Genomic DNA, 26,501 nt, shown 5'->3' on the forward strand with positions numbered 1-26,501 from the left:
CCAGGAGAGATAAAGGCGTAGAGAGAGAAACAAAAATTAAAACAGAGAAGAGAGTCAATAAATAAGCTTAAAGGGTGTTTAGGGTATTAGAAGAAATGGCCTGTAATTTTTTTCTTGGGCCCAACAAATCTGGGTAATTTGGACCTGCACCTTATTTTCTTCCTGGCTTGGATGGTTGGCCAATTAAGGGGTGGTTTTATGGATCTTTGACTCATTCTTCCATTAAAAATCTCCTTCTCTAGTTTCTTTTGCTGTTACATTCTCTCTCTAGTTCATTCTTCCATTAAAAATCTCCTTCTCTAGTTTCTTTTGCTGTTACATTCTTCCATTTTACACTTTTTTTTTTATCATATTTTATTCTCGATCTTTTTATTGTCACACATTACAACATTGTTTTTTCTCTTCTTTTCTTATCAAAATTCATTTCTTTCTCTTTTTTTTGGTTGAAATAAAATCATTTCTTTTCCGGACACTAATTTCTTATCAGATAGATTAGTCTGTTAGAGTTCGTATTAATTAATATATTTTTTTAAAATTGTGAGTCCAACAATTTTTCATTAGTTTTACTCAGCATTAAAAGTGGATTCTTAGACAAGATTAATTACGAACCGTTAATTGATGATTTCGCTTCAAAAATTACAAGGAAAAAAAATTTGAATGCTTCAAATGTCTTTTAAATACATTTTAAGTTGATAAATAAACAATCAATTATCTTTTTATAGTCAAATTATTTTAAACGTGTTTATTATTTTGTGTATAATTTTTTTTTTTATATATTTTGATTACGCAAAGGGCCCAAATCAAATTTTGACACTGGGCCCTCAAATTCTCAGGCACGGCCCTGGTGGGGGGGGGGGGGGGGGGGGGATATATCAGTGTTAGGAGGATGTAGATTCTTTTTTGGTGAAGAGTTAGGATGATCTAGTTGAGTAGATGTATCAATTTGCCTAGATGAAATTTTTTCAATTTTGGGAAAGTTCTGTATACTTCAGATGAAATTTTCCTGTAAGGAAACTATAAATCCTAATAAGGCCATGAGAGATGGAATTATAAGGACAAGTGGAGCCCTTTTACCAAGTCCAACTTCTCAGCCGCCTCTAAATTTTAGTCAAATTACACAAAGGGGTTATTAACCTTTTAATATCCTCCACCAAGAACCTGCTTTCTCATTACCAAGACGTGACCAAACCTTTTAACAATCAAACCCAAAACTTCTCTCACTTAATTTTTCTCCTTCTTCTTCCTGAATCGTCTCTCTTTCACACTTGATGACTTCTTCAGGTAGTGGAAGTTTAGAAACCTCAGAAGATTCAACTTACCAAAATTTCTCTTTCTCAATAACAAGTACTAATAATCAATTCATGACTACTTCCTTCTCCAATTCCCTTACCACCGGAAACAATATCTACTCCGGCAGTTATCTGAACAGAGACAGAATTAATGTTAATCGAATTGGTAGTGGTGGGGTTCCTAAATTCAAATCAATAACACCTCCATCATTACCCATATCTTCCCCTTCTTCTTCCTACTTCTCTATTCCTCCTGGTCTTAGTCCTGCTGAACTCTTGGATTCCCCTGTTCTTCTCTCTGCTTCTAATGTAATTATCAATTACCCATCTCTCTCTCTCTCTAAACTGAAACAGATTTTCAAATTCCCCAGACTTTTATTTATGTTGTTTGATCAATTTTAAGAAATGGGTTCTTTTTAATATCATTTTATTGATAGAGTTTTTTGTTGTATTTGAGTGCAGATTCTGCCATCTCCAACTACTGGAACCTTATCTTCTCATCTGTCATACAATTGGAAGGGTGATTCTAATGATTTCCAGCAGCAAAAGACCAACCAAGAATCAAGAAATGATTCTGATTTCTCTTTCCAACCACAACCAAAACCAAAACCTAATTCTACTTTTCTTCCTTCTTCCACCACCATCTCTCCAGTTGAGTTTCATAACTTGTTCTTTTAGCATGTCTGTATATTGTGTTGTTCTTCAATTCTTATCTAAATCATAATTTTGGTGTTTGAATTTTAGCAGGAGCAACCATGGAATTCTACTACTTCTCAAGAACTCACCTCCACCAATGTCAAATCTGAATTCCCAAGTGTTCTAGAGAGATTTTCACCTGAGATTTCAACAATACTGCAATCTGATTATAACCCTAATAATTGTCAAACTCTTGGAGAAAAGAGAAGATCAGAAGATGGTTTTAATTGGAGGAAATATGGTCAAAAACAAGTAAAAGGAAGCGAAAATCCAAGAAGTTATTACAAGTGTACTTATCCAAATTGCTCAACTAAGAAGAAGGTTGAAAGATCTTTAGATGGAGAGATTACTGAAATTGTTTACAAGGGTAGTCATAATCACCCAATGCCTCAATTTACTCGAAGAAAACCGTCGTCTTCTTCCTCTCATCAAATTCAAACAGATTCTGCCCTTACCTCATCAATTTCAGATCATCAATTCATAAGTACTAGTGAGACTACCACCAATCAAATGGAGGTTGTTGTTGTACCACCAGAGAATTCTTCAATTTCAGTTGGAGATGAAGATATTGATGAAAGGTCTCAGAGGAACAAATCAGGAGGTGATGAGTTTGATGAAGATGAACCAGATTCCAAGAGATGGTAAATTTAATTATAGAACTAATCAACATTAGTTTGATATTTTTATCTCCTTTTAGTTGATTGGATTGTTTTTTGTTTAACAGGAAGAGAGAGAGTGAGAATGAGGGAATCTCAGGAGTAGGGAGCAATAGAGTAGTGAGAGAGCCAAGAGTTGTAGTTCAAACAACAAGTGATATTGATATACTTATTGATGGATATAGATGGAGGAAATATGGACAAAAAGTTGTTAAGGGGAATCCTAATCCAAGGTATTGATTTTTAGCATTGCTTTATCATCTTTTGTTGAGATAAGTGTATAAAGAGCGAGAGTCGACGATCAAGAAAAGTCTGAAGATCTCGCCCTCGACCTGTCACGTGTTATATACGCATCTCAACTTTTTTGCTCTCACTCTTGATTTGAACTTCCCTAAAAAAAGATAAACTTGTATTCAAATTTTCACAGGAGTTACTACAAGTGCACAAGTTCAGGATGTCAAGTGAGAAAACATGTTGAAAGAGCATCTAATGATGTGAGATCTGTTATCACAACTTATGAAGGCAAACATAATCATGATGTTCCTGCGCCTCGAGGTAGTGGTAACATTAATCGTCTGACTCCGGCTACGCCTTCAACTCTAATAAGGCCCCATTCTTCGCTGGTCACTACTAACATGGCTCATAGTAATGGTACTAGAACCACAGGACAAACACCTTTTGTACTGGAAATGTTACAGAGCTCGGGGAGTTTTGGGTTTTCGGGATTTAGTAGCCCACCGGGATCGTCGTCGTTTAAAAGCCAACAACAACAACAAAAGCTAGAAGATGTTTATTCGAAGACTAAAGAAGAAGTAGACACATTTCTTGACACATTGTTATATTAGTGAACACATTTTCATGAACCCTTCAATTTGTAGTAATTAATTGTATTCTTTGTATGTAACAAGGTGAAGTATATTGGATTTGTATATTTTTTTAAAGTGAATGTAAAATTGGACTAATACTAGTCCCTTAATTTATTGATTTAGGTACATTGTAGCTGTGACAAAACTATGGCCTCTTTTCTTGTATTCTAACCATGGCCTTTTTGAAAGAGATATTTAAAGGCCCCATGGGCTAAAAACAGACAATATATGAAATTCTTTGATCGGTACGATTGTAGGAAGATTAATTGTCATTGGTTTCTTAATACCAGCAATCAATATTCCGTTATGGGAGTTGGTTGTTCCTCTTTCAACAAAAAAAACAAGAGTTGGTTGTACCCTCCCTTATGTCTTTCCCTCTTAACATGTTTTATTTAAGGGAGCGTATATATAGGTGCCCCACGGACTAGGCAAGTCTGATGGCACTCAGACTAGGTCAAATCTGTGCGGGGCTTGAACAGCACGAACTGAGGCCAGTCCGATGCCCACGAGAAGTGCCAAGAGATGATGAAAATCCAACCTCAAGTACCATGCTTCTGGTGAAATCATTATATGAATTTAATTCAAGTTTCAAGTCAGTGTATTAGCCAACCTTTCTACGTTGGGTTTTGTGATTTACCAATTCTCGATTTGAGTTAAGATGAACCCAAACATGATTGTCACAACTGGTACAAAAGCCAGGGTGATCGGTTTTATCTGTGTAGTCTTTTCTATATTCATTTCCATGTCTTATGTGTCTGTGTTGAGGACTATGATGGGTTATCCCAACATCATTCATCGTATTTTCTCGTTCATTGGGCATCACAATCTATGACTTCCTTCCCCGTTATAGCCGATCTCCTCAACGAACTGAAAACCCTGAACTCTGAGCTCGGTCGTCTCCTCTATCTTCAGCTTTTATACATGACATGTTTTTTTTTTTTGGAAGTCGACTACGATCTACGTATGTCATTACATTTGGCATTGATACATCAAAGATGCGATACGCTCAATAACTGCCCACTCAAACTGAAACGAGACCGGGCCTATAGCCCAACAAGACAATGGCCTAAAGCCCAACTACATTATTTACACCCTAATAATCCCAAATCAAATAACCAAAGATTCCACCTTCTCTGAGATTCGAACCTGAGACCTCCAGGGTTTTCTGGAGTTTATGTCAACAACTTGGAACCACTTGGGCTACCAACTGTTGACTATACATGACATGTTATACAGATAGTTTGATGCTATTTCGACCAGCCAGCGGATTAATATTAGTGGGCTTATGATATCTATAATGTCTTTGGATAATCAGAAACACACCGGAAAACAGGTCAGGGGTTTGTATGTCATCTCCATTGTTCTACTTGTACTTGCTTCTGCATTTGCTAGTATATCTATTGGTCAACATATTTTACTAGGGCCTTTTATATGAGGCATGACAGTACCAGATGGGTCTCCATTAGGATTATCATTAGTTAACAAAGCTCGAAACATTTTTCTCCTCTCTTTTGGTTCCTCTCTTCTTGACAATCAGTGTGTGCAGAACTGATTTAACTAAGCTCTCGTCGGAACATGGCCTTCTTTTCGGCAGTGCCATTATTGTTACCTTTGTGGTGAACATTTGGTCTGTCTTATTTCCAGCTTTCTTTTCTAACATTCCATTCAATGATTCCTTAGCACAGGATAGTAGAGGTGGCTATTTATAACGGTTGGAAAGATGTTGATTTGATCGATCAAGAAGCTTTCGTTGTTTTAATATTGTCATGGCTTCTCATAGCGTCAATTTTGAGACCATCTGTCAGAGTTTTATACGATCCTTCAAGGAAATATTCATGTTATATTAGAAGAACCATTCAACATAACAAACTCAATTCTGAACTTCGAGTGGTTGTTTGTATTCATGAACTAGAAAATGTACTCACCATTATCAAACTCCTTCAAGGTACAGTTCGACAAATAACGATTCAATATTTGCTTACATGATCCACCTTTTTGAGCTTGTGACAATAGTCTCGCATGGGAGAAGGGTGATCTACAACCACGAATATAATGATGAGGTGACCTCCAGTCATTGCCAATTGGTTTTGAGTTGGATGACGAGAAAATTAACTTGGTACCAGAGCTATGCCCACAAGCGATAAGTTTAAAGCAACATCTCCACGTCACCTATAAAACACGTGTTAGGCTCAAAAAATGTCACACTTGATGGGGTGTGCGAGTATTCCCACATGGGAGAAGGCGGCCTAGTGACCAAGAATATAATGTATTGGTCATCTCCACTCATTCCTAATTGGTTTTGAGTTGGATGACCATAAACTTAACAGAGCTAATAAATTGGAGAAGACACAATAATCAAAGGTGCTTTCATTGATTGAATGGGATACATATTTATAGAGTATACATTAGGGTTTGTAGAGAAATAATGAATAAGGAAACATTACAAAGAGGAAATAACTATAATTACAGTTGCTATAATATTAATCTCTTTCTATCTTGGGAGATATCTTCTGGATATCTTTCTTCTCTTCAATATACTTCAATACCTCCCCGCAAGTTGGAGCAGGGGAAGGAATCTGAATCAAGCCCAACTTGGAGAGTAATCGATGAAACGGATCAGAACCAAGTGGTTTCGTAAAGATGTCTGCGAGCTGGTCGGCGGAGCGAAGGTGAGTCGTCTTAATGAGACCAGATTCAATTTTCTCCCGAACGAAATGGCAATCGATTTCGATATGCTTAGTGCGTTCGTGGAAGACGGGATTGGCAGCAATGTGCATAGCCGCCATATTATCACAGAAGACTTGAAAGGGTTCTGGAATCGAGACACGAAGGTCTTGAAACAAATATTTCAGCCACTGCAGTTCCGCAGTGAGTGTAACGAGAGCCCGATATTCTGCCTCAGCCGAAGATCCGGAAACAGTCGGTTGTTTCTTGGACTTCCAAGACAACGGACTTGAACCAAGCATAGTGAAGTAGCCGGTGGTCGAGCGACGGGTGATAGGACAACTGGCCCAATCAGAGTCGGTAAAACCAGAAATTGTCAGAGTGTTGGACGAAGAGAGAAGGAGGCCATGATTGATGGTGCCTTTCAAATAACGAAGAACTCGAGTGGCTGCATCCATATGATTGGAGTGGGGATTTTGCATGAATAGACTAAGGTAATTCACAGAAAATGAAATGTCAGGGCGAGTCACCGTAACATAGAGAAGCCGACCAATAAGACGTCGAAACGAAGTCGGATCGTCTAATGGCGTACCGTCAGTAGGTAATAACTTTAAGTGTTGTTCCATTGGGAAAGGACTTGGTTTAGCTCCTAGGAGACCCGAGTCGCGAAGAATGTCTAACGTATATTTGCGTTGACAAAGTAAAATGCCTTTTGGAGAACGAGAAACTTCAATTCCAAGGAAGTATTGAAGTCGTCCAAGGTTTTTAAGAGATAAACGTTTCTCAAGACGCAGTTGAAGAGATGAAATTTCCGAGGCATTATTGCCGGTTATGATGATGTCATCCACGTAGACTAAGACGTAAATGGCAGTCGGACCCTCAAAGAAACAAAACAAGGAGTGATCAGAAGATGATTGTTTGAAACCTTCAGCCTGTAAGCCAGTAGAAAATTTGGCGAACCACTGTCGAGAGGCTTGTTTTAAACCGTAAAGGGATTTGTGCAAACGACATACTTTGTGGTCACCAGTCTTGGAAAAACCAGGCGGAATAGTCATGTAGACTTCCTCATGCAAATCTCCTTGGAGAAAAGCATTATTCACATCCAATTGTTGGAGGGGCCAATTTTTAATGGCAGCAACAGAAAGAAGTGCACGAACAGTGACCAATTTGGCGACTGGGGCGAAGGTATCATGATAGTCGATGCCTTCAACTTGGGTATAACCCTTAGCAACGAGTCGTGCTTTTTGACGTTCAATTGATCCGTCAGAACGGTATTTAATTTTGTATACCCATTTACAACCAATTGGTTTCTTACCTGGGGGTAAGGGGGTTAATGACCAAGTGCGATTTTGTTCAAGAGCCTGAATTTCTTTATCCATTGCAGCACGCCATTCAGGAAAAATTTTGGCGGCGGAATAGGATGTGGGCTCTTCGGTGTTGACAATGGAAGTAAGAAATGCCCGATGGGAAGGGGTGAATTTGTCAAAACTGACATAGTCAGTTAATGGATATTTGGTGGAAGTCATGGGTGCAGCAGTACAAGAACAAAGATAGTCAGCCAAATGGGCAGGACGTCTCGTTGTACGTACTGGTCGAGAAGAAGGTAAAGATTCTTCGGGAGGAACAACTGAAATCGGGGTGGTGTCAGAATTCAAAAGTGAAGAGTCTTGTGAAGGAGAGTCATCTTGCAGAGGGGAAATACCCTGCGAGAGAATAACAGAGTCAGAAGGAAGCTCGTAAGATTCCTCTGGTGGAGAAGCAGCGGAAGATGAAGTTTCTACCACAATAGGTGGGATGGTTGTCGCGTTAGTGGAAGAGTGTGAATGTTCATCGACCAAAGACGGGAGTTTATACAAGTCCGGATGAGGTGAGTGGGTATCGTCGATTGGACTGAAGTAATAGGCATCCGATGTAAGCGGAGTGAATGAGGTAGGTTCAGGGAGTGTCGATTGACGGTCAGCAAAAGGAAACCTATCCTCAAAAAAACGCACGTTCCGGGAATCATAGAGACTGTGCGTCTCTAAGTCGTAGATGGTGTATCCTTTCTTCCCAGGTGGATAACCAACAAACATTCCAGGTTTAGCTCGATGATCAAACTTATGTTGGATGTTGGTATTGGTTGCAAAACATAGACAACCGAAAACTCGGAGAGCTAAGTAGTCCGGTGGAGAATCGTATAGCATTTCATAAGGAGATTTGTATGAAAGTACTGGGGTTGGCATTCTATTGATTAAATAGGTTGCCGTTTCTAAACATTCTCCCCAAAATTGTAAAGGGAGATGTGCTTGAAAACGCAAGGCGCGAGCAACATCGAGTAAATGACGATGTTTGCGTTCGACGACACCATTTTGTTCGGGTGTGGAGACGCAACTTCGTTGATGAAGAATTCCATGAGAATGAAACCAAGTTTGGAGATCATTGGATAAGAACTCGGCTCCATTATCAGAACGAAAAGTCTCAATCGGGTTTGAAAAAGTATTTTCAGGACTCGATGATATAGAATTAATCTTCTTATGATATTGTTTAGAAACAAACTGAAAAAAGAAGTTTAAATGTGTCGTAGTCTCAGACTTGGTTTGCATAAGGAATGTGCAAGTAAATCTGGAGAAGTCATCAACAAGTGTGAGGAAATAACGCTTGTTGGTTAAAGATGAAACCGGAAAGGGTCCCCAAATATCAACATGAATAAGTTGAAAAGCAAAAGTACTAAAACTACTACTTTTATTAAAAACCAACTTAGATTGTTTTGCCATAGGGCATACAACGCACTCATGCTACTTATTAAAGGAAATAAACGGGAAACGTTCTGATAAATAACGTAAACGGCCTAAATTAGGATGTCCAAGTCGACGGTGTCAGACGTCGAGTGACTTATTCAAAGCAAATGCAGTAAAAGTCCTACGGAGAATGTAGAGTCCATCAATAGCATCAGCCCGACCAATCTCCTGATGATTTGAGATCGTCTGAAAAAGACAACGAGTTGAATCAAAATAAACACTAGATTTCAAAGATTTACAAGTCTGATTTACAGACATCAAATTAAATTTGAAATTAGGAATGTAATAAACTTGGTCAATAGAGAGAGTATTAGAAAAAATGACTCTGCCAATATATTTGACTAAGTAAGTCGCTTCATCACGAATTTGAACATAACAAGATGGTGGTGCTAAAGCATAAGAGCTAAAAGCATCTAATGAAAAACAAACATGGTTTGAAGCACCACTATCAACAATCCAAACAGAAGGACGAGATAGGGAAGTACCTGACATCATAGCAGAACTGGAAGGAGTCTGTGCATTGACAACTGCCATAATGCGGTCATAGTCTTCTCTGGTAAGAGTTGGAGCTGGAACCCTGAGAAGTGTTACGGGCACCACCTGGACGAGGGGGGCGACCATGGAGAAGATAACATCAACAGGATGACCAAGACGTTTGCAATGAGTGCACATTACATCTCTGTTACAAGTGTCAGCAGAGTGTCCATGAAGGTTGCACTTAGTACAATAAGGACGAATTCGCTTATTTCTCGGGGGAGGTAAATCACTTTCTTTCAGCTTGTTAGCGATCGTGATCTTGGCGTTGAAAGCGTGAAAGTCAAAGGGACCATTGATCTTGTTTTTCTGCTCTTCTTGAATGACCAAATTATATACCTTAGCCAGAGAAGGTAATGGTTCCATTAGAAGGATGTTATTGCAAGTTGCAGAATAACGTGCATGAAGACCCATGAGAAACTCAATTGTACGCGAGGTAAGATGTTATTCAATGGTTGTTTTGCCAACAGGGCAAGCACATGAAGTGGGTGGAATGATAGCATCCAATTCGTCCCAATAAGACTTCAACTGAGAGTAATAAGCTGAAATAGTCTGGTGCTCCTGAGTAAGGGCAGAAATCTTTTTCTTCAGCTGATAAAGGTAGGTAACGTTAGACGTAGCAAAACGCTCCTTCAAATTCTTCCAAAGATCAAAAGCAGAAGCCGAACGTCTCGTGCTACGTCGGATTTCCTCGCTGACAGAATTGGATATCCAAGCAGCCACCATGGTGTCACAACGGATCCATGCATGAAGTTGCGTAGGATCCGTCGGTTTAGGGAGCGACCCATCGATAAAACCTTGCTTATTTTTGATGATAGGAGCATCATGCATACTGTGAGCCCATTCAGCATAGTCTGGCCCGGTAAGAACGGGGTTAACACCCACAGAAGTTGCATTGTCCGAAGGATGCACATAATAAGCCTTACATATTTGTTGGAGAGGAGTTGAGTCTGTCATCGGTGGAGTGTCATCGGAATTCGAGTTCAGATCACTTATGTTGGCAGAATGTCCAGAAGTCATTGTTCTGTAAAGAATAGAAGAAATAATCTATTTTAAATTCAACGTCACAATATTATGTAGAAGTGAAGGTTCAGAATGCAACGTCACAGTAAAATTATAAGGGACAGTCCAGATTGTCACAACTAATAGAAATATTGGCTAGGAATAAAAGGGACAGTATATGTTGTCTCAAATAAATAGTCCAAACAGAAGTGTTGGGAAGTAAAGGAGACAGTCCAGAATGTCACCAACAGAACTGTTGGGAAGTGAAAAGGACAGTATACTGTCACAAATAGTCCAAACAGTTATGTACTGTTGGAAAAAAGATAGCGTCACAAACGTGAGATGTCACAAAAGAAGTCAGATGTTTGGGTCGGTCAAGGACAGAATCCGGGTCGGTCAAAGTTGACTGACTTTTAGTCAAGTCAATAGGTGAAAGTTAAGGGTCAAAGCAACAGAGTCGGGGTCAATTAGGTTTGACTCTGTTGCTTGAGTTATCGCCGGCCAATAATTAGGGTTCCGGTCAAAATTGTCGCCGGCCTTATTAGGGTTCCGATCAAAGGAACAAGGGTGTCGATTTCCGGCCAAAAAGTTAGGGTCCCGATTATGGAGACACGGGGTAATAAAAAACTGAGATGGCGGGTTGTAATAAAACCGATCAAAAGCTAGGATTTTCGATCAAGTTGAATGGTGTAGAGAGAGAAACGCCGGAGTGAAATATCTCGGTTTAGAGGGGAAACTGTGTGAGGTGTATGGTCCTGTCGTCGGAAGTGGTATTTCCGATGGTTTAGAAGGGGCGAATGCTTCTGGTATCACCCCTTGCCGGCGGAAGTTCTGAAACCCTAGAGGGCCAGTTCGTCGGAGAAGAAGCCTAGAAATCGGGAACCAAAATAGGGTTCCGATCTGGGACTTGTTTTATGTTGATCAGATTAGTTCTGTTCTGGTTTTATGTCTATTCTGGTATTGGAACAGACCAGATTAGATTAAATCTGTTCTGGAACGGAACAGAACAGATTTATTCTGGGATGGAATAAACCGGGTTATGTCTATTCTGGTATTGGAACAGACCAGATTAGGTTAAATCTGTTCTGGAACGGAACAGAATTTGTTTCTAACCTAAAAGTAATAATAAAAAAAAATCGCAAAAAATTCGAAAATTTTTTGAAAAAATTGGAAAAAAAACAGAAAAATATGTTGATAACTGACCTTTGAAGATGGAGTAGAGTATTAAAATAATAAGAATCCTTTGAGCTCCTTGAGTTGAATAAAAGCCGAAGAAACCAATAATCTTAAAAAAACTCCAGGAAATATTAATTGTGCTCTGATACCATAATAAATTGGAGAAGACACAATAATCAAAGGTGCTTTCATTGATTGAATGGGATACATATTTATAGAGTATACATTAGGGTTTGTAGAGAAATAATGAATAAGGAAACATTACAAAGAGAAAATAACTATAATTACAGTTGCTATAATATTAATCTCTTTCTATCTTGGGAGATATCTTCTGGATATCATTCTTCTCTTCAATATACTTCAATATACTTCAATAAGAGCTTCTCGATCATTCAACCCCTCTATTAATCTCCCACAATTTATGGAAACCACAATCCTTTGAGAATTCTCCGTCTCAACAAATCATCAACGCCTTCCAACACAATAAACGGAAGTATGAAGGTTCACTAGCAGTTCAATCATTCATTGCCAAATCTCCAATGGTAACAATGCACGACGATATTTGCTTGCTAGTAGTCTCAAAGAAAGCTTCTTCGTCATAAAACCTCTTCCACAAGCAATCGGCAATAGATGGAACCATGGCTCAACCAATTTAAGCATTAAAACTGTCAATTGCAACGTACGAAACACAGCTCCATGTTCGGTCGGGCTGTTAGTGGACCGTGGACATCTGGGTCAGTCTACTGCAATGCTACTGACTGGGTCAATCCTATCAGGTAGGTTTGATCTTCTTAGGTGGGGATGATGATAGAGAGGAACTATCATTAGCCCAAAGAATGTCTGAAAATCCAACAGTCTCACTTATAGTATATCGAGTAGTTGCAGCAAATAAGGTAGGGTTGAATGACACGCAAGTACGCAACTAATGATTGATGCGGAGGCACTGCGAGAGTTCGAGAAATATAGCGACACAACAAATTATATGGTGGTCAAAGTGAACACACTTTGGGACTTTTATTAGCACAGAGAACACTTTGGGTCCCACCCGTAAAATCAATGGAGAATGGATACGACCCATTAATAGTTGGAAGACGAGGTTTACTCAGACCCTAATGGGTGGCCTCGCAGAATGGAGTGATTGCAGAGAGCTAGGCGTTATTGGAGATATGCTTGCTTCTTCATATTTCAAGAGTGCAGGTTCAATATGTTAAGAGTTAATGGTGTAAATGTCCTTATTTGTATTTTGTATTTTGATCAAGGGCACTATTGTAACTCCTCACTCTAGTTTTCTACTATATAAACATCAGCAGCCCTACTACTGAGGGCATCTCCTGTCTTAATATTCTTCATGGTATCAAGAGCAAAAAGATCATAAAGTTTTCATTGCCATCTTGTTCCTTCCTCCCTATCTTTTTTTTCGTGTTCTTCTTTTTCTTTCTTGCTTTCATGGCCACTCCAGTTAACCAAACAAATCCTTCTATCATGGAAACTCAAGCTGAGCAAACCACCATCATTCCTTCTTCTCCTACAGTCACCAATACTATCTCTACTCTTCCTACTTTAACTAACATTGCCAATCTCATTTCCATTCGTCTTGATAACTCAAACTATCTTCTTTTGAAAAGCCAACTCCTACCCATTCTTCATTCACAAGATCTCTTCAAGTTTGTTGATGGCTCTCTTCTCCCACCTTCTCCTACTTTTCCTTCCTCCTCCACTGATTCTTCTTCTTCTTCTTCTTCTATCCCAAACCCTGAGTATGTTTACTGGTACAGAGTGGATCAAATGCTTCTATCTTAGCTCAATGCTACCCTAACAGAGCCTATTTTAACTCAAGTTCTTGGCCTAACCTCTTCAAAAGCTGTGTGGGAATCTCTTGGATAAACCTTCTCTTCTCTTAACTCTGCTAGACTTATGGACTTAAAACTTCAGCTCCAAACTTCAAAGAAAGGCACCCTCTCCGTCTCTGAGTATCTCCTTCGACTCAAAACCCTATCTGATTCATTAGCTGCCATTGGCCATCCTGTTGCAGATGATGAGCTGGTTCTTATTGTTCTTACTGGTCTTGGACCTGAATATGAAAGTTTTGTAACATCTATCACTACTAGAACCATTCCTCCTTCCTCTTCTGAGCTACACTCACTTCTTCTAACCCATGAATTCAGACTTCAATTTGTTTCAAACTCCTCTCCCAAGCCCACAGCTCTCTTTACTCAAACACCATCACCTAATCCTTCTTCATCACCTCCTTTCTCACGTTCTTACAATCCCACTCAAAACTTCAATAGGGGTTATCGAGGTCGATCTTCTTACAGAGGTGGTGGTCGTGGTCGACACTCCAATAGAGGTGGTTATCCAAGACAATATGTTCTTGGTCCACCTCCTTCTAGACAACCAATTATCTGTCAATATTGTGGCAAATATGGCCACTCTGCTCGTCAGTGCTACTCTCTTAATCGAACCACTGAGCTCAATCAATCCTTTGCTGCCTTAGGCACTGATTCTATAGCTGCTGACCCTCATTGCTATATGGATTCTGGTGCTACTTCTCACATTGCTTCAGATGCAGCTTCTCAAATTTCTCGTTCAGATGCTCCCACTCCTGAAAGTGTTATGGTTGGAAATGGAAACACAACATATGTCTCTAGAGTTGGTAAATTCCTTCTTCCTTTCTCTAATATTATTCTTCAAAACACTTTTGTTGTTCCTTCTTTCAAGAAAAATCTTATCTCTGTGTCTAAACTTCTTGTTGATCTTAACTGTGTTGTTATTTTTCATCGAAATGGTTTTCTGGTTCAGGATCTTGCCACAGGGAAGACAATTCTCGTAGGCACGATGTCTGATGGTCTATTTAGAGTGTCTTCTCCATCCATCTGCTCTCCTCCTATCAACCTTTTGCTCACTCTTCCACCTGGTTCTCGCACCTCCTCAGATGCCTGGCATCGTCGTCTTGCACATGTCAACAGTTCCAATTTTAAGTTATTAGTTAATCAAAAGTTGTTACCATTGTCTAATGCTGTAATGACAAAGTTTAAATGTGATAGTTGTGTCTTGGGTAAACACCATCAATTTCCTTTTCATTCTGTTAATCATCAATCAAAGTTTCCTAATGAGTTAATCCATTCTGATCTCTGGGGTCCATCACTTACTTTATTCAATCTAGGATATCGTTTTGTATTGTTATTTGTTGATGATTTCACAAGATATAATTGGATTTACTTTCTTAAATAAAAATCTGAAGTATTTAATCACTTTAAAAATTTCAAACAACTGGTTGAAAACCAATTCTCCAAACCTATTAAATTTTTTAAACTGATGGAGGTGGGGAGTACATCAGTAATGAATTCTCTGCTTTTCTTACTCAAAATGGAATTCTTCATCGCAGAACTTGTCCCCACACTCCCCAACAGAACGGCGTGGCAGAGCGAAAAATTCGTCACCTAGTTGAAACTGCACTCTGTCTTCTTCATCAGTCCTCTGCTCCTCTTACATTTTGGCCTGATGCTTTTCAGAATGCCATCTTCACAATTAATCAACTTCCATCATCGGTTCATAAGGGTATTTCATCATTTGAAAAGCTGTTTCACAAGAAACCAGACTATACTTATCTTCGATCATTTGGATGTCTCTGTTTTTCTTTACTCACGCCTTATCGTTCTTCCAAACTTGATTTCAAATCTAAACCATGTGTTTTTCTGGGTTATAGCTTTAATCATAAGGGTTATCGATGTTTAGACATCACTTCTTCACGAATTTACATCTCTCGAAATGTTGTTTTTGATGAATCAAAGTTCCCTTTCATGTCTTCTTCTTCTTTTTCTAATTTGAACTTTTCCCCAATTCGAAACCCTAATTTTCAACCTCTCTCACTGACTTGGTCAGTCCCACTCAGAGAATCAGGTCCAGATGGTTGCTCCCTTCCACCTGTCCCACCTTCTGTACGTTCTCTCTCACCTCAAATCGTGAGTTCCACTAACCCTCGTCACCTTCACCCTCCTTCTAATCCAACGGTTCAACGAGGTGGTCAACATCACTCACTTTCACATACACACGTTCCACCTACCCCTCAACCCGACAGCAACTCCTCTGACGTCTACCTGGACACCACCCCTTCTGTTGTGGTCCCGTCACCTTTACCAAACCCCACCACTAACGACCTGCTCCACTCATCGTCTTCTCGAACTAACTCTGTTCCTATTAACCAGACATCGTCTTCTCCAACCATCACACACCCTATAACCACATCCCTTCCTCTTCAAACTTCTTCCACTACCTCCACTCACCCTATGATAACCAGAACTAAGGATGGCACTCGAAAACCTAAAATTTTATCAACCTCTGTTTCTCACTCTACTTCAAAATCTGCCAATGTTTCGAAGCTTGATGAACCCACTTCATTTCTTCAAGCTTCGAAGCATAAACATTGGCTACAAGCAATGGAGGCAGAGATGCATGCTCTCCACAAAAATAACACATGGACCTTGGTTCCCAAAGATTCAGCCATGAATATTGTTTATTGTAAATGGATTTTCAGAATTAAACAAAGGGCTGATGATCAAATTGAAAGGTACAAAGCTCGTTTAGTCGCCAGAGGATACTCCCAACAACATGGTATTGACTATGAAGAGACATTTAGCCCTGTGGTGCGTCCAGCCACCATTAGAGCTGTCTTATCTCTTGCTATTTCTGGAAATTGGACCATACGAGCTGTCTTATCACTCGATGTGAAGAATGCATTTTTAAATGGGGAACTGTCTGAGTCTATCTTCATGAATCAACCCAAAGGTTTTATTGATCCTAAGTTTCCTAATCATGTTTGCAAACTTAGGAAAGCTTTATATGGCCTCAAGCAGGCCCCTCGTGCCTGGCACTCTAAGTTCAGTTCATTCCTTCTCACTTTAGGTTTTAAACAATCAATTTCAGATCCCTCCATGTTCTATCATAATTCATCTTTTAGATTAACCATATTATTGCTATATGTGGATGATATTATAGTAACTGGATCTTCTTCATCTGAGCTACAAAACCTAATTCACAATTTGAAATCCAAGTTTGATATGTCAGATATGGGCAATCTCACCTATTTCTTAGGAATGAAGGCTTCTCATGATTCAAACTCAATCACTCTAACTCTCACTCAGACAAAGTATATTAATGATATTTTACAAAAGTATGGTATGTTACACTCCAAGCCAGTCGCAACACCAGTTTTATCAAGTAAGAAATTATCAAAACTTGATGGTGAGCCTTTATCAGATTCATATACGTTCAGGAGCCTTGTTGGTGCCTTGCAATATCTCACCATGACTCGACCAGACATTTGCTATGCTGTAAATCAAGTATCCAAATTCATGACTTCACCTTCTTCAATTCACCTCATTGGTGCAAAAAGAATATTAAGATATCTCAAAGGCTCCATCAATGAAGGTTTGTGCACTAGCAAATCTCTATCAATGCATATCTTAGGATTCTCTGATGCAGATTGCGCAGGCTCACCAGATGATAGAAGGTCTACATCTGGCTCTTGTGTCTATCTTGGTCCAAACTTGATACTCTGGTCTTCTAAAACACAAACAACAGTGGCACGATCGTCAACTGAAGCAGAATACAGAGCAGTTGCTCATACAAGTGTAGATGTCATCTGGTTGAAGCATTTACTTCAAGAACTTGGATTTCCTATCACAACACCACCCATTGTCCACTGTGATAACATCAGTGCCACTTACCTTGCTGTCGATCCTATTCTCCACTCCAAAACCAGGCATGCCTCCATTGATTTCCATTTTGTTAGAGAAAAAGTAGCAGAAAAGAAGTTTGTGGTCAAGTTTCTTCCTGGAAGTGAACAAGTTGCTGACATTTTTACAAAAGGGCTCTCTTCATCAAGGTTCAATGACTTGAAGTTCAAGCTCTCTCTTGTTACACGACGCTCGGCTTGAGGGGGGATGTTAATAGTTAATGGTGTAAATGTCCTTATTTGTATTTTGTATTTTGATCAAGGACACTATTGTAACTCCTCACTTTAGTTTTCTACTATATAAACATCAGCAGCCCTACTAGTGAAGGCATCTCTTGTCTCTGATATTCTTCACAATCTTGGTGGTACAACAACAAATTATTGGAAGTAAGCTAAAGTAGAAGATTCATTTCGATTAAACTCACATCAATCATGTACATTCTTTCATTCATGGAGAAAATGTTTCACTTTTGTACAGTGTGGCGAGATATTAGTGTAGTCTTGTGGTTTAGATTATAAACCAACTCTCAATTCATCTATCTTAATTACTTCAATGTGTTTATGTTCTACTGGAAATTTGTAATCAAAAGCTACTGAAATTTCACAAATTAAAAGAATTGCAAATAATCATATCGTATTAGATTATAAGGATCGAGATCCGAAGATATCAAATATCAACCACCCAAGACATGTGAAGATTTGGAACATATACTATTTAGTTATCTTGTATTTAGTCTAGATAGAGTCCTCCGACCGAACCACTTAAATTGTTGTGTTTTTTATTTTAGTTTATATTTTCTATTCTATCAATGATGATGAACTTTCACATAAGTTAATAGAAGGAATTTAATTGACGTGTATTTGCATTGGGTTTCGATACGGAACCAGGATTTTAAGACAGACAGGGCTAGCCTAAAGTTACTAGAAAAAAAAATCGAATTCTAACCTACTTGATATTTAAAATGATGATCAATACGCAATTTTTGTTGCTATGATATATTTGTATTCATGAAAGTGAATATTGATTACTCTAGGTATTATTTAAATTCAATCCTCAAAATTGCACATATCATTTCGATGAAATTACTTTTAGGAAGATAAAATTGTACTAAATTTTCTTAAAAAAACGATGCTAATTTTAACGTTTTACTGAGAAATAATTTGAGAAGATTGAATACATTAAATATTAGTAGAAACCATAAATTGAGTCAACAAAGAAATTATGTAGTAAACAACGGAGAGTTGGTTGGGGGATAAAATAAAAATAATAATTTGAGAAGATGGGATTTGATCCTAGGTCGCTAACATGGATGGGTTACTAACCAACCAAAGCAACTAATGAGCCTTCGCAGTTAACACCTCTAACATCTTGGTTAGAATTCGGCAAATCCAGACCACCTCTAATACATCTTACCTAATTTTTTTCGACAAATCCAGTCCGGGCCATAGCCCGGTCTGGTCTCCGCATGGGTCCGCCCATGGATACGATCCAATTATAGATTCATTGTTGACTATAGATAGTAAAAATATATGCTTGAAATATCTTAAACAAATCATCAAAAGCCGAAGAAATTTGTATTCAAGGGATTAACAACTATTCAACAAGAGTTTTAGTCTTAAGTTGTGAACCGATTGACCCGAATTCTCTATAAGCACCGGTTTTTAATGTGGGTGACATTCACCTTCATTTGCTTCTTCCATCTTCTTCTTCCAAAATAAAAAGAATACCAATATTTTTTTTTTCCAAAACAAAAATCATGTGTGCTCATCTAGATAGTGTAAGTAAAAAAATTCATTTTTTCTTATTTACTTTCTATTCCTGTTAGTAAATACACAAAATGTCCACTCTCTTCTTTTTTCTTCACCAAATTTCATCCACAAAATAAACTCATTTTCTCTCCTCTTCCTTCTCATGTTCATCTTCATCCCTTCTATATCCCCTTTGTAGATGTAAAAGAAACATTGAAAGATTCAGAAAGGTAGAGAGAGAGAGATGAGAATAAGGTTTTTAGAGAGAGAAAGATGAAGAAAACCTTGCGAGAAGTAGCCGAGGAGCTGGTCATGGTCGAGTTCACGAGAAAGAGAGTGAGTATGGGGATGTTTTTCAAGCCCCGGATTAGCTGATCCGTTTGGCCCTCTTAGGTCCCGGATCAGCTGATTCGTTTGGCCCTCTTAGGTCCCGGATCAGCTGATCCGTTTGGCCCTCCTAGGTCCCGGATCAGCTGATCCGTTCGGTCCTCCTAGGTCCCGGATCAGCTGATCCTTTTGGTCCTTCTAGGTCCCGGATCAGTTGATCCGTTTTGTCCTCTTAAGTCCAGGATCAACTGATCCGTTTGGTCCTCTTAGGGCTCGGACTGGTTCAGTCCGTCCGATAGATTTTGTTTGGTTTTGTGATAAACGGAAGGAGGTGTTAGGGTTAAGTTGGCTTTGACTGGTGCTACATAGTTGTACGGTGCTAACAGAGAAATGAGCAGTTGAGCCTGGTGCTAATAGAGATGGATGCTAACAGCCTTTTGGCTTGGTGCCTTTAGAAGCACCCATACCAAAAGCATTTAGTGGACTGAAGTTCATGCCCTAAAGAATGATAGACTTTGTAATTATACTAGGTTTCCGTCGCGTATTACGGACGCGACAGATCCCTCTTGGCTAACGCTGGAAATGACATTTGAATTAGAATTCTTAAGAAAAATCATCTGAAATTAGAAAAAACAGAAAATAATCATTAATAAAGATGATGTCGATTTTGGAAAGAAAATAAAGAAGATAAGGGAGAAGAAATAGGAAACAGATATTAACCAACTCATAAATAAGTTGTAAATGGGAAAAGAGTGGGTAGAGAGAGAAATACAAAATAAGTGGGTAGTAATTAGTGTAAGGATATCCCAACCGATTTTATATCAGCCGTTAGATGTGATCTTTACGAAACTCCAAATAAAATAAAGACGGTCAGACTTATTCCTCATTCGGTCACCTGTTTTATTATAATAGATGGATTTTTGTAAGCACGGTATAAATTAATGACAACAACAGTTCCTTAAGTTTGGGAAGTATGATTGTGGATTGATCTTTTAAGCATCTAAGGGTTACCAGGTAAGTGAAATAAATTGGGAGGTCCAGCAAAATAAGAGGGATGTTTGTAAATGTACGGTATAACAAGAAAGGTGGAGGAATACAGTTTTTAATGGGTTCTTAATTCCCTTCTAATTGTTTTCTTCACTTTCCCAAATGATTTGACCCTTGTTAAGAAAACTTGTTTAATTTCTCTCTCTCTCTCTCTCTCTGTCTCTAGGCTATCCAATCCAATCGTCCCCTTCTGGATTGGGGTACATTACCAATTTGTGTTTATTTTTTTGTTGGTGGGACGAAGAGAAGTGTATTGTCGGAGTATCGTCGTCGTCGGTTGTGAGTAATGTCGAATGACTGGTGGAATCAGGGATGGGAAAGCTTCAAAGTAAACCCAGGGGACATGGTATCGTCAGCCATAGAGATGGGGTCTGATTGTGACTCATTTTATTGGCTGACGACAGGAGGTTATTGGAGCAGAAACTCACCTGAGATGTTCACAGAATATGGCTTACCAGTTTTCGCATTCCAGTTGACATGCATCTACTTATTAAACATACTCCTCCAATTTCTTCTCAAACACCTCCGACTCCCTCGCGTCTTTTCCCAGATCATGGTATTATTATTGCTTCTACCCCATCTATCAGTAGATCTCTTTTCTGTTTTTCACAGGTTTAAACAAAAATGATGGTATGCCTGACCATTCTGCCGGCGGATCCCGGCCAGATGATGTGGTGGGTCCAGATTTAGAGAGAGTGTTTCACTTTCTCTCTCTAAATCTGGGCCGGCCACCTCATCCTGACTGGGATTCAACCGGGAGAGTGGGCGGGCATACCATCAGCTTTGAGGTTCCAAAACTCAATATACATAAATGTCAGTTGGCCCCAAAACAGAACCAGATGTGCCCGATTCTCATTACTTTGGACATGTGGAAGAAAAATGTTAAGACTAATGGGAGCCGGCCACATCAACTTTAGGGTTTTAGTCGACCTCAATTTTGAGGCGAACCAACATTATAGTATGTGACATTTTCTAATCACATTAGTTTCATCACCTATTTAAAAAAAGAACGATTTAGAATCAAACATGCACCATCATTGCTAGGACTTCATTAAAATTCTAATGTTCTGTTCGTCTTCATTTTCATTGAAATCGATTAAGGTTATCTCGTATTTATTCTTTGGTTGTGATTTTATTCTATTAAGACGTATCACGTTAACTTAAAATTAAATATGGATATACTTGTGAAAAATGAGCACAACTTTATAGAATAAAATTCTCTCTTATCAAACACAACTTAAGTTAGCATACCAGATAAGACTCCTCAATTATACAAAGTCTTCTATGACCCACATTGTGTTAACGGTCAATTGTACTTTTAAACTTCCAAATTTTGTTGACATTCATACAGAATTGATGCAATTTGTCGGTTGCGGATAATCTAGTGTAAAGACACGTAAAATACTACGTAAAATTATCTACAGGTTGGATTATCTAGTGTATAAATGTCATAAATTTTTATTTAGTGTCTTGATGGTGGTGACAGGTTGGAGTACTATTAGGCCCTACATTAGTGAATTTGCTGGTCAAGAAGCCCGCGAGTTCTGGTACTACTGATGGCATGCTACAGGAGAACCCAGGTTATTTAGACAAACTTTATGGCAGTGTAGTCGCAGTGAGTAGTTCAAGTGCACTAGCTAATCTTTCAATGTTCGGGTTCGTCATATTTCAGTTTCTAATTGGAGTAAAGATGGACCCAACCATGATATATACTACGGGAAAGAAAGCGTTTGTCATTGGGAGTTTAAGTGTCCTAGTTCCGTTGGTTATATCAGGACAATACGCTTCTATCTTGAGAACTCATATGGGTTACCCGTACTCCATTCACCGAATCTTAACTTTCATTGGGGCATCTCAATGTATGACTTCCTTCCCTGTCGTCGCTGACCTCCTTGGTGAACTCAACATTCTTAACTCTGAGATAGGTCGACTTGCACTTTCTTCTGCCTTTGTTGGAGATATGGTTTATAGGGTCTTTGATGTTGTTACCACTAGCCAGAGGATCAATATCAGCTCCTTGTGGATATCAGTGATGGTCACTGTGTCGTTTGTAGCTATCGTTATTTTCGTCAAATACGCCTTCAGACCTGCTTGTATTTGGATTATTAGACAGACCCCAGAAGGGAAACAAGTGCAGGACCATTACATTGTCTTCATACTACTAATAGTCATTTCATCTTCGTTGGCGAGCTTGGCAATCGGGCAACACGTTCTACTTGGGCCCTTTATACTTGGCCTGGCAGTACCAGATGGGCCTCCATTAGGATTGAGCTTAGTTAATAAGCTGGAGACATTCTTCTCAGACTTGATGGTTCCTGTGTTTTTACTATGCAGTGGTCTGAGGACAGATTTCACCAAAGTCACCGTGGACCACGGATTGATCATTGGAAGTGTGATTCTTGTTGCAATTATTATAAAGTTTATGCTCATCTTCTTTATTTCCTTTTATAACAAGGTGACCTTGAGCGATTCGCTAGCACTTGCATTCATATTGTGCACCAAAGGAGTAGTAGAAATGGCTATATATAATGCTTGGAAGGATGCTGAATTACTTGACGACGAAGCTTTCTCTATAGTTGTCCTCGCATTGGCTATCATGATGGTTCTTGTGACCTATTCCGTGAGGGTTCTCTATGATCCTTCGAGAAAATATGCAGGTTATGTTAAAAGGACGATTAGAGATCACAAAAGTACTTTTGAGTTTCGAATAATTGTTTGTGTCCACGAACAAGAAAACGTACCCACTATCATCAAACTCCTTCAAACTACAAACCCAACATCTAAAGAACCCATCTACGTCTATCTGATCCACCTTGTTGAGCTTCTCGGGCGTTCAGCTCCTCTTCTCATCTCCCACAAGTTGTGGACCACGGAGTCCTTACAAGACTCCCAATCTCAACAAATTATTAATGCCTTTCGACACTACGAGAGGAAGTACGAAGGTGCTCTCTCAGTTCAACCCTACACTGCTATATCTCCGGTTGTAACCATGCACGACGACATTTGCCTGCTAGCCATGTCCAAGAGAGCCTCTTTCATCATCATTCCCTTCCACAAACAGTGGACTGTCGATGGTAGTATGGGTTCCACCAATTTGAGTATCAGAACTGTCAACAACAATGTACTCAATAGAGCTCCATGTTCCGTGGGTTTATTAGTTGATCGCGGACATCTTGGTAGGTCAGCGGTGATGCTACTCAACAACTTGTCCTATCGTGTGGGTGTCATCTTCTTGGGTGGGGATGACGACAGAGAAGCATTAGCATTGGCTCAAAGAATGGCAGAGAATCCAGGTGTGGTCCTTAAGGTGTATCAGTTCATTCCGGTGGATAACACAGGAATGAACACACGACAACTAATGCTAGATGATGAGGCAATAGCGGAGTTTAAAAAGTATACAATCCATTCGGGTGATGACGAAAGGGTTATGTTCTTCGAAGAGGTGGTTAGAGATGGAGAGCAAATGATGACTACAATAAAAAGGATGGAAAACGAACATGACCTAATGATGCTGGGGAGACGTAATGGGATGTTCTCCCCGTTGACAAAGGGGCTCTCAGAATGGAATGAGTGTCCGGAACTAGGTATTCTTGGAGATATACTTGCCTCATCAGATGTCAAGTCCGCACTTTCGGTACTGGTGTTACAGCAGCAGATCACTGGAAGGTCCACATTTGAGTAATTCCTTCTAGGAAATAAGAACTTCTTCCAAATTGTATATCAGGCAGCAGCTAGTTTTGTAATTATTTCACTATACGTAGTTTCCCTCCCTCAAACCTCTTTCTCTCTTCAGAATTTTTTATACTCAGTTCAACTCGATATGCAATCTAACTGACTCAGACTAGAGTGTTATTTAAACAATTGTAGTTGAAATATAGAAACAACACAAACAAGGAAGTCAATCGATCCCACTCTGACTGTCTTAAACAATAATGGTAGGTACTAATTCTTTGTGGAAACTTGATTCTTCTTCTGATCTAACCACAAGCCTTTTCCATTTGAAAGATTTAGGTTTTGGTTGAGGAAAACCATATACCTCCATGTTTATTTATGGTCAGCGTTTTGGGGAAAGCAAAATAGTTTCCGGGGTGTGAAGACTTGGTCAAAAATTGGTCAATTTTGTTTGACAATTTTATTTTGGGGAAAGCAAAAGGTCTTTGGTAAAGGGACCTGCCTCTACTTTATTGGGACACGATTAGTAAAGGGACATTAGTCCTTTTGGTAAGTAAACATTTTTCTCTGAAAAACAAATAAATCATCATATATTTACTTTCAAATGACAATATTAATATTACTTTAATATTTAAAATTAATCACAAAAAGATAAAATTTCTTTTTGTATCGAAAAACACTGAACAAATGGTGAAATAAAATTTAATAGGAAAATGTCGGACGAAGTAATCGAAATGTCTAAAATTTAGACCGATATGGTCGAAATATGCTCAAAATTTCGACCATTATTGTCGAAATATGAATATTGGTCGAAATTTTGGGCATATTTCAACCACGATGGTCGAAATATTAAACATATTTCGACCACAGTGGCCGAAATTCTGGCGACAAAAAAAAAGTGATCACGGTAGCCGAAATGTTTACTTTTTGAGAGAAATGTTCATCAACATTATACAATAATAGGATAACAAATGTATTACATAGGAAAGAAAGAGATGGGAACAACTTAAATGTAAATAAGAATGTAGTGTTTCTAAGTGATGGTTGATTTATATAATATGTTGTCTATAGGTGATCGTTGTTTCTAGGTTAAAAAAATGATTTTGTTTTAAGATATGTAGATCTAAGGAACGACATGAAAATAAAAGAAAACTTCGATATTTGTATTAGTTCAATCTTAGTTTTTATCCAAATAAACATAAATTTATTCGATTTATATATATATAAAAATGTCTATTTTCTAATTGGTAAAGGGACCTCGAATCTAAAAATATGATATTTTGGCCATGTCCCTATACCATATATATCAATGTCCCTATGCTAAATCCCAAGCAAAATAGCTTCTCCACCTTACTTCTCTCTCTCCACCTCATCTTCTCTATCCCCACCACTCTCTCTCTCTCTTCTTTGACAGGTCACCGACCGGAAAATTTTCCGGCCAGCGACATGAAAAAAAATTAAAAAAATTTCGACCGGCGAAGGGAAACCCCTTCGCCGGAGTTTCTAGAGAGAGAGAGAGAGTGAAATATTTTTTTTCTTTTTTTCATGGTCGCCGGCTGGACCTGTCGGAGAAGACAGAGAGGTGAGGTGGAGGGAGAGAGAGGTGAGGTGGAGAAAAGAGAGGTGAGGTGAGGTGGAGGGTTTTATTTTTATTTCCCCTTAAAATTTATTTTCCCTGAAACTTTCTAAAATTCTACATATTACCTTTAAAATTTAACACCCCGAAAAATATTTAGCTTTATCCAAAGAGAATTACAATGGTTGGAAATAAACAACATAAATATAGAAATAATCCTAATTCTAGTGTATCCATAATTCCATATCTTGGAGATATATATATAGATGAGAGGATGGGTTTTAAGTCCAAAATCGTATGATCAATGGGTCTAGAGCCCAAAGATAATCTCAAATAGAAAATAAATCCACTTAGAGTAAATTACATGTCTAACCTTTGATATTTTATTACTGCTTAACCTATCCTAAGTTAAAAAAAAACAACCTAAATCAAAGATTCACTAAATTATTTCCTCAAAAAAGAAATTTCCTTCCATAACAAAAGTTTCCTTTTCCGTTTATCGTAATGACCAAGCTTTTAGTTATACCTATTTTATACGGGATCTCATTTTATACAGATTTGGTTAACATAATATAATTTCAGGAGAATTGTGTCAGACTAAATAAGATGCTAGAAAAATATAAGTATTGTAGGAGAATCAATGAAATGTTAGAGAAACATAATTTAAGACATGTGCAGGAGAATCAGTGAAATGCTAGACAAATATTTAAAATTTAGTTAACATAATATAATTTCA

The 26,501-nt window shown here is 38.6% G+C and overlaps 4 protein-coding genes across 6 annotated transcripts; 3 read left to right on the forward strand and 1 right to left on the reverse strand.

Annotated features, from left to right (window-relative positions):
• Positions 1-1,032: 1,032 nt before the first annotated feature.
• On the forward strand, positions 1,033-3,603 carry LOC147557789 (putative WRKY transcription factor 26). Of its 2 annotated transcripts, none has more exons than XM_086659376.1 (5): positions 1,033-1,598; positions 1,752-1,940; positions 2,037-2,626; positions 2,710-2,874; positions 3,069-3,603. In XM_086659376.1, the coding sequence occupies exons 1-5, from the start codon at positions 1,269-1,271 to the stop codon at positions 3,484-3,486; spliced, it is 1,692 nt and encodes a 563-aa protein (XP_086515502.1). In that variant the 5' UTR covers positions 1,033-1,268; the 3' UTR covers positions 3,487-3,603. The 2 variants fall into 2 exon arrangements, with proteins under 2 accessions (XP_086515502.1, XP_086515501.1); XM_086659375.1 differs by having other exon boundaries at positions 1,161-1,598; positions 2,034-2,626.
• A 732-nt stretch (positions 3,604-4,335) lies between these two features.
• On the forward strand, positions 4,336-5,493 carry LOC147557790 (cation/H(+) antiporter 15-like). Its single transcript, XM_086658940.1, has 3 exons — positions 4,336-4,435; positions 4,953-5,043; positions 5,193-5,493. The coding sequence occupies exons 1-3, from the start codon at positions 4,336-4,338 to the stop codon at positions 5,491-5,493; spliced, it is 492 nt and encodes a 163-aa protein (XP_086515066.1).
• Positions 5,494-9,926: 4,433 nt separating this feature from the next.
• LOC147557791 (uncharacterized) lies at positions 9,927-10,502 on the reverse strand. Its single transcript, XM_086658941.1, has one exon. The coding sequence runs from the start codon at positions 10,500-10,502 to the stop codon at positions 9,927-9,929; it is 576 nt and encodes a 191-aa protein (XP_086515067.1).
• A 9,928-nt stretch (positions 10,503-20,430) lies between these two features.
• On the forward strand, positions 20,431-24,293 carry LOC147557792 (cation/H(+) antiporter 15-like). Of its 2 annotated transcripts, XM_086659379.1 has the most exons (3): positions 20,491-21,073; positions 22,004-22,097; positions 22,190-24,293. In XM_086659379.1, the coding sequence occupies exons 2-3, from the start codon at positions 22,074-22,076 to the stop codon at positions 24,197-24,199; spliced, it is 2,034 nt and encodes a 677-aa protein (XP_086515505.1). In that variant the 5' UTR covers positions 20,491-21,073; positions 22,004-22,073; the 3' UTR covers positions 24,200-24,293. The 2 variants fall into 2 exon arrangements, with proteins under 2 accessions (XP_086515504.1, XP_086515505.1); XM_086659378.1 differs by having other exon boundaries at positions 20,431-21,073; positions 22,004-24,293.
• The last annotated feature ends 2,208 nt before the right edge of the window (positions 24,294-26,501 follow it).

Source organism: Eschscholzia californica, unplaced genomic scaffold (genome assembly GCF_041429995.1).
Source record: "Eschscholzia californica isolate CP2 unplaced genomic scaffold, dmEscCali1.0.p SCAF_2, whole genome shotgun sequence".
Lineage (NCBI taxonomy): Eukaryota > Viridiplantae > Streptophyta > Magnoliopsida > Ranunculales > Papaveraceae > Eschscholzia > Eschscholzia californica.

Excerpts from the sequence above, each read along its gene's own strand:
- LOC147557789 (XM_086659375.1), top strand. The coding sequence starts at position 1,269 with ATGACTTCTTCAGGTAGTGGAAGTTTAGAAACCTCAGAAGATTCAACT. Across the intron at positions 1,599-1,751 it reads TTCTTCTCTCTGCTTCTAAT|ATTCTGCCATCTCCAACTAC; the intron begins GTAATTATCAAT and ends ATTTGAGTGCAG. Across the intron at positions 2,875-3,068 it reads AAGGGGAATCCTAATCCAAG|GAGTTACTACAAGTGCACAA; the intron begins GTATTGATTTTT and ends AAATTTTCACAG.
- LOC147557790 (XM_086658940.1), top strand. The coding sequence starts at position 4,336 with ATGACTTCCTTCCCCGTTATAGCCGATCTCCTCAACGAACTGAAAACC. Across the intron at positions 4,436-4,952 it reads TCAGCTTTTATACATGACAT|TACCAGATGGGTCTCCATTA; the intron begins GTTTTTTTTTTT and ends GAGGCATGACAG. Across the intron at positions 5,044-5,192 it reads TCCTCTCTTCTTGACAATCA|GATAGTAGAGGTGGCTATTT; the intron begins GTGTGTGCAGAA and ends TCCTTAGCACAG.
- LOC147557791 (XM_086658941.1), bottom strand. The coding sequence starts at position 10,502 with ATGACTTCTGGACATTCTGCCAACATAAGTGATCTGAACTCGAATTCC.
- LOC147557792 (XM_086659378.1), top strand. The coding sequence starts at position 20,804 with ATGTCGAATGACTGGTGGAATCAGGGATGGGAAAGCTTCAAAGTAAAC. Across the intron at positions 21,074-22,003 it reads GCGTCTTTTCCCAGATCATG|GTTGGAGTACTATTAGGCCC; the intron begins GTATTATTATTG and ends TGGTGGTGACAG.